Source organism: Anguilla rostrata, chromosome 11 (genome assembly GCF_018555375.3).
Source record: "Anguilla rostrata isolate EN2019 chromosome 11, ASM1855537v3, whole genome shotgun sequence".
NCBI lineage: Eukaryota > Metazoa > Chordata > Actinopteri > Anguilliformes > Anguillidae > Anguilla > Anguilla rostrata.
The window spans coordinates 13926676-13938369 of record NC_057943.1 but is presented as its reverse complement, the minus strand read 5'-3'; the positions used below and the strand labels follow the sequence as shown (position 1 = coordinate 13938369).

At 44.5% G+C, this 11694-nt stretch overlaps 1 protein-coding gene across 1 annotated transcript; it reads left to right on the top strand.

The window, feature by feature from the left end:
• Positions 1 to 3203, top strand: sox18 (SRY-box transcription factor 18). Its single transcript, XM_064298069.1, has 2 exons — positions 1 to 1079; positions 1432 to 3203. The coding sequence occupies exons 1-2, from the start codon at positions 707 to 709 to the stop codon at positions 2409 to 2411; spliced, it is 1353 nt and encodes a 450-aa protein (XP_064154139.1). The 5' UTR covers positions 1 to 706; the 3' UTR covers positions 2412 to 3203.
• Positions 3204 to 11694: the final 8491 nt, after the last annotated feature.

Here is an 11694-nt window from a genome sequence, read left to right as displayed (position 1 = left end):
TGCATCTGCATGAAATGAAAGATTCATGGGGTGTAAAATGTACAAATGTTTTGATTGCAGTCAGTACTTTGGAGTCTGAAGTGCATTTGGAAAATGAATAAAGAAAGTGTTTTTCTTTTAAGGGCCATCGTGGTCACAGTTAATTAATGCAAATTAGCATTTTCTCATTAAAACAGGCCACAGACGAGTATGACTACAGCCGAGGTCTGCAGCTGTCCTCGCGTTAGGCACAGAACTCACAAGCTCACAGAAACGCAGTGAGGTTTCCTGTGCTAGAACACTGTTGAGAGCCCTGTTCTCCTGGCTGTGCTGCCCGTGTGGGGAGGAACAATGCTCTTCTCAGATTACACCCCTCTGCACTCCTCCTCCTGCTTTCTCAAAGGCAACCCCCTCGTGCCTCGCTGGCGTCTGATTGGTGCACGCTTCGTATATTTACACCACGGGTTTAACAAGCCTCACCACAACTTTCAAACTCTGGGATAAAAAAAAGCTCTGGACAAGTTTTGGACAGTGTGATTTTTTTAAAGAGTGATTTGTTTAGGATTTTACTAGTATTTTGCAGTTTATTAAAATCCTCTAGGTTCATTGTGTTTTGTTGTTTTCTCCCGCGCAATTTGTTTTATTAAGTTTGCTTTTTTCTGTTTGTTTTCCTTGCGAAAAAGAACAACATAAAAAAGTTTGACAAACTCAAGGTTGTCTTGCTGGAATGAATATATCTGAGTCTAGTTACTGTCGAGAGGAGAGTTCTCAGCCCAGGGGCGAGGGTTCATGGGTCCCAGCCCCCAGCCCCGGCTCTGACCGCGGGCTGGGATTCGACCAAACCCTGGTTGGTGACTTGGGGCCCACGGTACCGCTGAGAGTGGGACGGGGAGCAGGAGGGGCGGCGGAGGGCCGGACGGGGAGCCCCGATCCCTGCCGTGCTGGAGCACCGGCCCTGGGCAACCCCGCGGGAAAGACAGGGGCAGAGTCTCGGATCCGCCGGCCCATGAACGCCTTCATGGTGTGGGCTAAAGACGAGAGGAAACGGCTGGCGCTGCAGAACCCAGACCTACACAACGCTGTCCTCAGCAAGATGCTAGGTAAGTAATTACATCTCTTTGCCCTGTTTGCTCTAGCAGCATTCAGCATTCTGGGTAAGCAGAGCCTTTCGCCATCAAACTACTCGGTACATTTTGACTGTGTGTTCTGATTTTGCAGCAGTTGTGTTAATTAAGTGCATTGTTACAGTTGTAGTCTAAAAATATATATAAATACAGTTCATGGACTTTAATATTTTCATGTTGATGGTACAGGAAAAAATAATATTTTATAGTCAGGTGATGGTTGTTATCACAATGTAATTTGGACAGATACTGTAAGTCTGAATGTCTGAATTAAGTCTGAATGTGCCATAGCTAACAGCTAACGCTCACAGTGTATGTGATTCTGCAGGCCAGTCATGGAAGTCCTTGAGCACCCCAGAGAAGAGGCCCTTCGTGGAGGAGGCAGAGCGGCTCCGGCTGCAGCACCTCCAGGATCACCCCAACTACAAGTACCGCCCCCGGAGGAAGAAGCAGGCCAAGAAGATCAAACGCATGGAGCCCAGTCTACTGCTCCATGGCCTGTCCCAGGCCTGTGGGGGCGGGGGGGCGGGGGACAGCTACGGCCAGCCAGGGCACTCCCACCACCTGCTGTCCACCCTCGGGCACTTCGGCGACCTGCACCCTGGCGGCGGCCCGGACTTCGAGAACTACGGCCTGCCCACCCCCGAGATGTCACCACTGGACGTGCTGGATGAAGGAGGAGACCCTGTCTTCTTTCCCCCGCACATGCAGGACGACATGAGCCTCCCGCCTTGGATTAATTACCACCCCCATCACCACCCACACCACCCCAATCCTCACCACCACCCTCACCATCCCCACAGTCACGGGCCCGGGCACCTTCACCCTCTCCATGGTCAGAAGGCGCCCCCCGAGCCTCGGCACCAGAAGTGCCACCTCCCGGGAGCTACGAACGGTCCCTACTCCCAGAGCCAGCCCGGCCTGCCCGAGGCCACGAAAGCCGGCACCTACTACGGCCACCTGTACGCAGGCGGCCAGCCGGGCGGCTTCACCTCGCACCTGGGCCAGCTCTCCCCTCCTCCCGAGTCCACCGCCACGGCCACGGCGTCCCCAGCCTCCGGCCTGGACTCCGTGGAGCAGCTGGGACCCCCCTCGGAGTTCTGGACGGAAGTGGACCGCAACGAGCTGGATCAGTACCTGGACTCCAGCCGGACACGCCTGGAGTGCGCCGCGGCGGCGCAGGGCTATGGCGCCGCCATGTCTAAGGTGTCCAGCAGACACACATCCTGTGAGGAGAGCAGCCCCTTGATATCCGCCCTGTCTGATGCCAGCAGCGCCGTCTACTACAGCGCCTGCATTACCGGCTAGACTCCAAATGTCCGCCTCCCTCACATCGTGCCTGAGAACAGGGAATCCAAAGCCATACCATTTCAATGCTATAGATAAGAATGTGAATATTTTATACATTACATTGTATTGAAACGTCTGTATCTACCTTTTTTGTGAAGGATTTTTATTGTGTGTTTTTGTGTTTTTAACTTTTTGTATTATACTGAATAACTGGGGTAAAAATCTGCACTGGGTTCCAGAGAAGAATCTTGAAGTGTACAGAAAATACTGTTGCAAATGCCTGAATACATGTGCTGTTTTCAAAATAGTAAATGCTGATACATTTTATACAGAAGACTGGAAATACAATTGAAAAAAAAATGATTTTTTTTTTAAATATATGGATTTGTAATGGTTTACCGTGACTATAAATTATTTTCCATGATTATTTTACTTCTGCATTTAACTCTTCCCAACGTATTTGCATTCTTTGTTAAATAGGTTTTACATCCTGTTAGGCAGCACTTGGGGGGAAAAAATCTGATAGAAATCTGATATTAATTAAATGTTCCAATGCTTTTTGTGGTAATTGGTGGCAATAATCTATAAGTAATGGTTGGACGAGAAAACAAAATAACTTGGAACAATTTTTTTAAATAAATTGAAAACAGTCTGTTGTGAATAATATACATCTTCCATACTTTGCCAGAAAGAAGATTCGATTTTAGGAAATTTTTTTTTTTTTGTATGTACATATCATATTTTTTAGAGACCTATTTGCATATGAGGATTTGCCTTAATTTGTTTTACAAAATAAAATAGTTAATAACATTGTTTTCTGTGAGGTTGTATTTAATATTGTATTCAGAATTGTAAGAATGTGTGAATACCATTACAACAACAAAAAATCTTAAACATTTGTTCTTGTTGACTGTTCATGTTTACAAGCAGAAAATCATGGCAAACTTTTTTTTTTTTTTTTTAATAACAGCCTCTATGTTTAAGATGTAATCCACTCTACTGTCTGATTCTATTTTCTTGGATTTTTGATCAACCACAAAATGAGTTTGGCTCATGAAGCATTTTTTCCCAAACCACTGACAGAAAGAAAACATTTTTTAACAGGGGAATACGCTTCAACTTTTTTCTTCCTCCTCTTCTACTTTTATATAAAGAAGATTCTGTTTGAAGATTAAAGACACGGCCCAGTTTAAAGAAAATAGCATGCTATTGTTCTGCTTGTAGACATGATTAAGTTGCAAAAAAAAAAAAAAAAATCCAGCTTTGTAATGTTTTGGCATATTGTGAAGGGAAAATAAGACTACAGAGACATGTTTTCATTTGAGTGCTGGGAATGCAAGGACATGTGAAGTTCCACCAGACAAGGCTGAAATCTAAAACTTTTTTTGAAAGTGGACACTGCAATTTTTAATGATTGCATTTTTATGTCAAATAAGATCCCCATTTGTGCAATATATTTCAGAATTGTGTTGTATCGCTGTGGATAACGCGTTAGGCCAAATTATTTGTTTTCCTTGGAATAAGATGTTTGTATTCTCAAGCTGATGGGTCTTGCTGGCCACAGTGCAGAAACATGCACGCACAAAATCATGGTCAGTTCATCGGGCAGATTTAAATTCTCTAAATATGTAGGCTGATTTTAATGTACTATAGATGGTGCTTCCTCTCTACAAGGCACAGCAGGACTGTAATGCAGAAGGAATGCCCGGTGTTCTCTGTTGACTGGGGTTTTGGCAATGTGGAAGCCATGGTCAGTTGGGAGCCATAAAGTTTCATATGGGCAATTAATTAATGATAAAATTAGCGGGAATGTCAAAACAGAGGAAAATCCTGTCAAACCCCAGGAGGTGATGATAGTTGGAATCTTTTCAGAAATGCCTCACCTTTGCTGATGATGCTTCCCTTTTTCCAGGAAAGAAAAACAAAAACATTTTCCGGTGCACCAGCAGGTTGTCTTATTATTCTTTCCCATCTGGATACCCTCTTCTTTTTATGTGTATTTGTGTGTCTGTGCGTATGTGTGTGTGTGTGTGTGTGTGTGTGTGTATGTGTGTGAGCATGTATGTGTATATGCTTGCACGTGTGTAAGTGTAAGTGTGTGCTCAAAGAGTCACAAATCCCTAAAAATGAACTGTAGGATGAGTAATCTGTGCACAGATACAGAGAGCTTATAATGATTTTCAAAATTACTTTTTCTGATCAAGCAGAAGGGCTGCTCTGCTCTGCACTACTCTGACAGAATCCCTTCCCATGATGCACGATGCCCGGCTTCACGGGGCTGCCAGCCACAGTTGGCACTGGGACAATTATAATTCCATTCCAAACTATGGGCTGCATTGCAGTCCTGAGAACAAGTGCTTTAGGTGGATTTGTCACTCGCCAACCCCTTTCATCCCGATTAGCTGACAAAGAGGTACATTTTTACTTTAAAGTAAAATAATTACTGTGATGACTACTAAATATACTGAACACACAACATACAATAGTTTATATATTATTATTACATTATGAAATATTAATGGTTACTGCATGTCCAGATCAGAAATACTTGTCATATTTGTCAGCAAGGAAGCTCTGTGTTAGAAACACATGAGAGAGGAGGTGTTATTGCTGTAGTTAGTCAAGCCCTCACCCTCAGCTTTTCCATGGGCTCTGGTTTCTGTGCGTGGCGGAGTGAAGCGGACATCATGATGTCATCACATGAAAGAGCCAGGATGTGTGGCCCCTTCCATACCCTCTGTTCCCCTAAAAGCAGGACGTGGTCCTAGCTCGCCATCCTGTGTGAGCGGGGCCAAGGGGTTTTCAAGAGGAAATGCCGTCCTTTTATGGCACTCTGGGTCAGACGCTGCTTCACAGAAGCTGACCAGCTCAATGGCTGCGTGCACCGAACACAAGCACTACCGCTTCTTTCATTGCTCTGCTATCAGGGTCACATTCATGTTGACGTCTGCCACCTCTTAAGCTATTTGTCACTTTCTCTAACAGTGCTCCAGAAGTTTGCTGTCAGGTTACGTACATTGAAAGTATTTCAATTTTACCAATTAAATCAAATGAATTTCCATACCACAGGCCATACAGTTGTATGGGGCGGTGCTCGGATTGGGGCAGAGGCGATGATATTACTGATGACAACTGGTTTCCTGTGCACACCAGATGAAAGCTTAGGAGCTAATGCAGCAGTAATCCAAAGAGTCTTGGCTGACTCAATCCTACCCTACCTTTGGCAGGATGAAGCCAGCTGTGTCAAAGGCAGCTAATAGTCTAGGCTATAGGGTGCAGTCTGCACTTGTGATTAGTCTTTACCAACCAAGCCATTGAGAACACACGAAATGCATTTACAACACATAGCTTTCTTCCTGCTCGTGACCTAGGCATAAGAGTTCATGTTAAAACCGTAAAATGTCAAATGATACCAGAAACAGATATTAGCATAAAAGGAAGTAACTAACTTATTTTGTCAGCATTTCATTGAGATGCTGATCCCTGTGAAATCTTCACTGTACTGGCCCTCAAATAATCTATGTCCAGATGGCCTCAGCAATTATGGGCCAGATTCTGTGAACCTCACTGGTGGTGTTGTGCATTGCTTTAGGGAACATCAAGCACAGAGGCCAGCACACAGCAACAGACAAATACTCTGTCCTGATTTTTTTTTCTTCTTCTCTTTACCATTGTAGGGTTTTTCCATTCCCACCATGTAACAACAGAAACCAGTACCCTTCTCTGGTTACCACTTTCTTATTCCCAACATATCATTCTGTTTGCACCAAATAGGCCTGATCCACTCCAGTCTCTCCCACGCACACCACCAGGAGCCCAGTGACTCCACGGACCAGGAGTGGAAAACGTGGTCACAGCAGGGGGACAATCTTTACTCCATGCACTCAGCAACCCAAGCTTTCATCCATAAAGTGGCATAATTAAAATGTGCAGTGCTGTTCCCACAAATGACATTGATCAAATTTCCTTACTCACAGACTGTATGGAAAACACGAGCTTTTTGTGTTTTGTTGTTGTATTGCATTTTTGCCATCTGTATAATTTCACCCCACTTTAATATTATTGTGTCAGATTATCTATATCATCTGTACTATTTAGCTCGTGATTTATTATTGTGATGGTAAATGGCTGTCTCTGCTGTGATATGAAGGAGCTTTTAAAAATTGAAAACATTTTTTTTCTGTTGTTGTTTGCGTTGAGTGGTTTCTGCTGTGAAAAAAATATTGCGACCACAAGAGTGTGGTGAGTGGAGGGTTGCCAGGAGAAGCTCTGTGTGTGTGTATGTGTGTGTGTGGGAGAGAGAGAGAGAGGAAGAGAGAGAGAGAGAGAGAGAGAGAGAGAGAGAGAGAGAGAGAGACAGAGCAAAAGTGAAATGGGAGGGAGAGAGATATAGAGAGAGTGGGTGCAGGGATAGTGAAAATGACAGAGAGACAGGGAGAGAAAATGAGAGAGGATATATTTCTTTATAGAGCTGTGTCCCACGGGGCCAGTGGGAAGAGACTGCAGTAAAAGTGGCGTTCATTCCTCTCCATTCCCACAATTTGCTGCTATATGCCTCCCCAAGCCAATCACAGCCAGGCATTGACCAGGGCTGAGCTACTATAGGCCAGTGGGCATCAACAATGTCAGAGGAGCATGACTCAGTTGGTGCTGCAGTTGATTTACTTAATTACCCTGTTTACTGTTCATTCATTTGGGTTGCCATTTAGTCTCTCAGCTTGTATTCTTTTTTTCTTTTTTTCTTAATCCCGTATCAAAACAGAAGAAATAAAAGCAGTTGCGGAAAGTTCCTTCCAACCCGGCTTCCCAGAGGCTGTAAGCTCATCGGCTATCCACCCACAGGAGGCTCAGAGACACATCAAACAGAATGAGAGTTTCTTACTGAAAGCCAAACATTTCCCTTTTTCCCCTCCCAGCATCGTTCTCTTTGAATGAACTTTTAAAATCACAGTATACTCCAGAATGGCTATTTTGCATTGCAGTTGGCTGTAGCCTCTGACAGGCCTTTAACAGTAATTGTGAGTGACCTGCATCTGGACACTTTCATTTGTTTTACTCTCGCATTCTGTGTGATTTTCTAATTGTAATAATTACCCAGACATAATTAACTGAGTTGGCAGCTGTTCAGATTAGTTGCCTGTTTTGTGATGTTATGAATCGTCCGTTCGTTGGTCTCATATCATTTTGTGACTGCTGTTATTGTTTATTTTTTTAACTCAAAGTTAATTAACATGATTTTTAAATAATCAGTGTGGGGAAATGGGATCATTCACAATTCAGTGGAACAATGGAGATTGATGTTTTTACCCTGGTGAGATACAAGGCGTTTGTTTATAACATTGCGCGATAGCAATAATTAGTAAGTCGTATTCATTTCAGAATTCATTTCAAACAATCTCTTTCGCTTGATTATCTGATATATTTATCTAATTATTGAAACTCAAAATGAATATTCTCCAGAATACATATGATATACTGTATACAGTATTATTCTTCTGAACAGGGATGATATTTTCCCAAGAGGTTAAATAGGGTAAAATAAAATCCAGAGGAAGTCTTATGTCATCTAATATTACAGTCCAGACAAATATTTACTACAGAGTTGGATTGGTTTCTGCTGAATGTTTGTTTGGAGACTTCATTTAGGAACCTTAACTCAATGGAAAGTTCTGCAGAAAGACGTTGCACTCATATGATTAGCATGGCACTGTACGTAGGTGTAGTAGGACTGAACTGACATAGATTGTGATTGCATTTACCAATTAGCACTTTAATCAGTCCACCGGCCAACCTTGCCACTCGAGAGTGAGAATCTCGGACTGGACTATTTTTTGTCATGTTCCGCATTCATTTTTTCATTCGGCGTCTTTTTAAGGAGAGAGGATGGAGGGTTCTTTGGGGGGTGAGCCTGACATTTTCCGTGCGCACTGCGGGCTGGCCGCGCTGCGCTCCCCTGAGCTCCTTCTGCCGTCTGGCTGCGCCGTGTTCTCCGCCCGACCGCGGTGCCAAGCGTTCACCCGTGTTCCTCCTGATTTGTTTAATCCACCGCTGTCAGTCCTGTTTCCCCTCTCCTGTTATTCCAGTTGCTGCTCGGTTTCCTGTCCCCCACCGCAAAGCTTACCGTAAAAAAGTGCGGAACGGAAATGAGTATGGAAGACAAATCATGGAATTTTGGCAAGCGGACGTGTCGAGGCCGAACTTGCGTAATATTTAGTTAGTGTTATTGCCATCGTTATCATAACTGTAATATTGTGCCTCGCCAGTACCCGCATTCCAAAATGGATTTGTCATACTCCAAACAATGGCATCTGAACTCCAGGATTCCAGGAGAATTTCTGTGAATTGTCATCCGCTGGCATATTCAACGTTGCTGTCTTTTCCAGAGCTGTATGAGTGGATTTCATCATTAAGCAATGAGATTTTTGTTTGTTCTAGAGTAGAATCCCATTTGGAGTGAGTATTTTGTTGTGATTGTTGTAGACGGTGGTGACCTGGGGGACATATTGGTTGGTTTCCTGGATGGACCTCTCAGAGAACTAGGATGAAATGGAATCATGGCCTCCCTGAGCATCATGTAGCAGCCCCTCTTCTTGGCCTGCTTCTCAGAGCTTCTGTCATGGCAGGCGTGGCTGGAGCCTGAATACCCTGCTGTCCTTCATGCTATCATTTTTCAACCCGATCCTTATGAATGGAAAATAAAGACATTGCAGCGTCCTCGGAGACTGCTGAAAGCAGCGAGGAAAACAGGAAAATACGCAGAATGTGATGTTGACGGAGTCACTGAGAAGAGCTCTGCTTTCAGGAGGGCTGTGCGGGGGTGCACAAGGATGCCGACAGGATATTCTGAAACCAGGCAACTTGAGAACATGTGTGAGTAAAACTTAGGACACCCGTGTGTGTGTGTGTGTGTGCATGAACAAGAATATTCATATTTGAGACAGGATCTACATCTCTGTAGGATGTGGTTTTGTCTGCTTGACCACTAAGACAGGTTCACAGGACCACAAGACAATATCAAGACAAACGTGAAGCATAATGACAAGATAAGAATACATCTCCAGATTTTCTGTGAATGAATAAAAGCTGCATGAGTGCATTGGTGCTTTATCAGGTCACAAGCAGATTTTGTTTCTCATCTCTGGCCAGCACCCGGTTCCTGAACTTTCTGCGATTTCATGTAGTTCATGTCAGGAGAAATATAAATACAGGAGGCAGTCAGACTGAGGCTTTCCACTTGGAGCAGAGTCCTGCAGCCGAATGACAGTCTGGCTCCTCTCGAGATGGACACTGACCAAAAGGGAAACGAAAACAAGAGCAGCACAAGTTCAGTGTTTGAATCAAAATTCTGCACTACACCTTTTACATTCCCCCATTCAACACTAGAAAAGAAGGGGCAGTGGGCTCCTCCGCTTCTGCCAGTCCCCCCCCCCGACCCCCACTTCAGAATTCCCCTGTGTACGCTATGTACAGTATGCACCCATGCATATGTGTATCTGTTTACACAATGAAATAACCACTATGAAGAATATACAGTGAAAAGAAGAGTGGGACAAGGTAAGAGGTGGAAGTAGGGGTGGCGTGGGGTGGGGTGGGGGAGGGGCCTGGTGGTGGAACACACAAGGCCACTGACAGGATATACGGAAATCTGGCTGCTTGAGAAACTGCACGGATCTCATAACTTTAGTCTGTGAGTAGAACTTCAAAGGCATGCTTGTACGTGTGTGTGCGTGTGTGTGTGTGTACGTGCACGTGTCTGTGCGTATACTCAATACAAACAGCAATGCTCATTACACATACAAGCACGTGCATGCACGCATGTGTGTGTGCTCTGCACACGTGTGTGTGTACATGTACTCAATACAGACAGCAATATTGACTGATGCAGAAGGAGATGACTGTGGCAGGCAGCAGTGGAGCCGTCCAGGATGCAGCCTTCTCCTTAGCAGCAGCTGGCTGCAGCAGCAGAGAACCTGTCAATTACAGGGGCAGGAATGCCATAACCACCAAATGCAACCAAGACCTAATCCAACATCAGCCACCTAAACCAAGCGGCCTGTGGCCCACTTACCCAGTGTCTTTGTGTGTATGTGTGTGTGTGTGTGTGTGTGTATGTGAGTGTCAGTGTGACTATACTAAATTCCTGAGTGTAAATAAAAGACACCAGTGTGAAACTATAGTGTACTTCCTGGTTGAGACACTGCTGATTTTCTTTGTGTACTTTTACTTAGATGCGTTAATGAATAGCAAGCTGTGTAAATGGATACTGTAAATCTATGTTGGGCATCCAATCAGTAAATACATTAAATATACAGCGCCTTTAGAATGTTTTCATGCCCTGTTGATAATTTCTGGCATTGCTGAATTAAAAAAGTTTAAAGTAAAATATATTTGATGGGATTTTTTGTACTCCTCTTTAAGCAGCTCTTTATAATGTCCAAATGAAATAAAGTTTTTTCGATTTTCTTTTACTAAAAATGACATAATTAGGGTGCTCACCTGTAATTAATCGAATGTATATGGTCTTCAGGGGGGTGAATGCTTCCTGAAGACTATACATGGCGATGCAGATGGTGCTTGGTGAAACAATGCCACATTCCTTCATTTCCACTATTTTCTTGCATTCATGGAACGAATGGATTGATACGGGTTATTTACATAGCATGGCATGCCGCGACCTCTGAACCTTTGAGATACTCGGTATATGTGACCACACCTTCTCCCCTGGCTTCATTTCAGAAGGCAGTCGCGGGTGGCCTTGAAGAAATGAAAATAACAATGACAGCATGGCTCAGGGACGGACAGATACTGCACCACCAACCCTGAGAGCAGTCCTTGAGTGCTTCACCAGACAGTGTAGTGGACTGGTGCCTGCACATCTGCCCCTCACTGTGCCATAGCAATGCAGGTCAGAGGTCAGCACACGGGCGTCTGAGATGCAAAGGGCCGGTCTGGCGTCACACATAATTGAGGCGGCAGATGGAACCAGGGTTCGACACTGGTGGAGTCGAGCGGCAGAGGGGCAGTGAGAGAATTGGTGCTGACGTCATGTTTTCGTTCATGTCATGTTGTTTCCTACAGAAGGGGGAAATATCGTCCTCCGCCAGGTGTTCGAATCCCTCCATCTCAGACCCCCCCTCCCCCCCAAACAGGTTTTTCCTGAATCCTCATTCATGTGGGAGGGGGGCATTTTTGACAGGATGCACTCCCAGAAACCCAGCCTGAGAACCAAAACTATGGAAAAACATGTTGAGTTGTAAACAATGTCCACTGAGACCCCCCATCTTTTTAAACGGATTCTTTA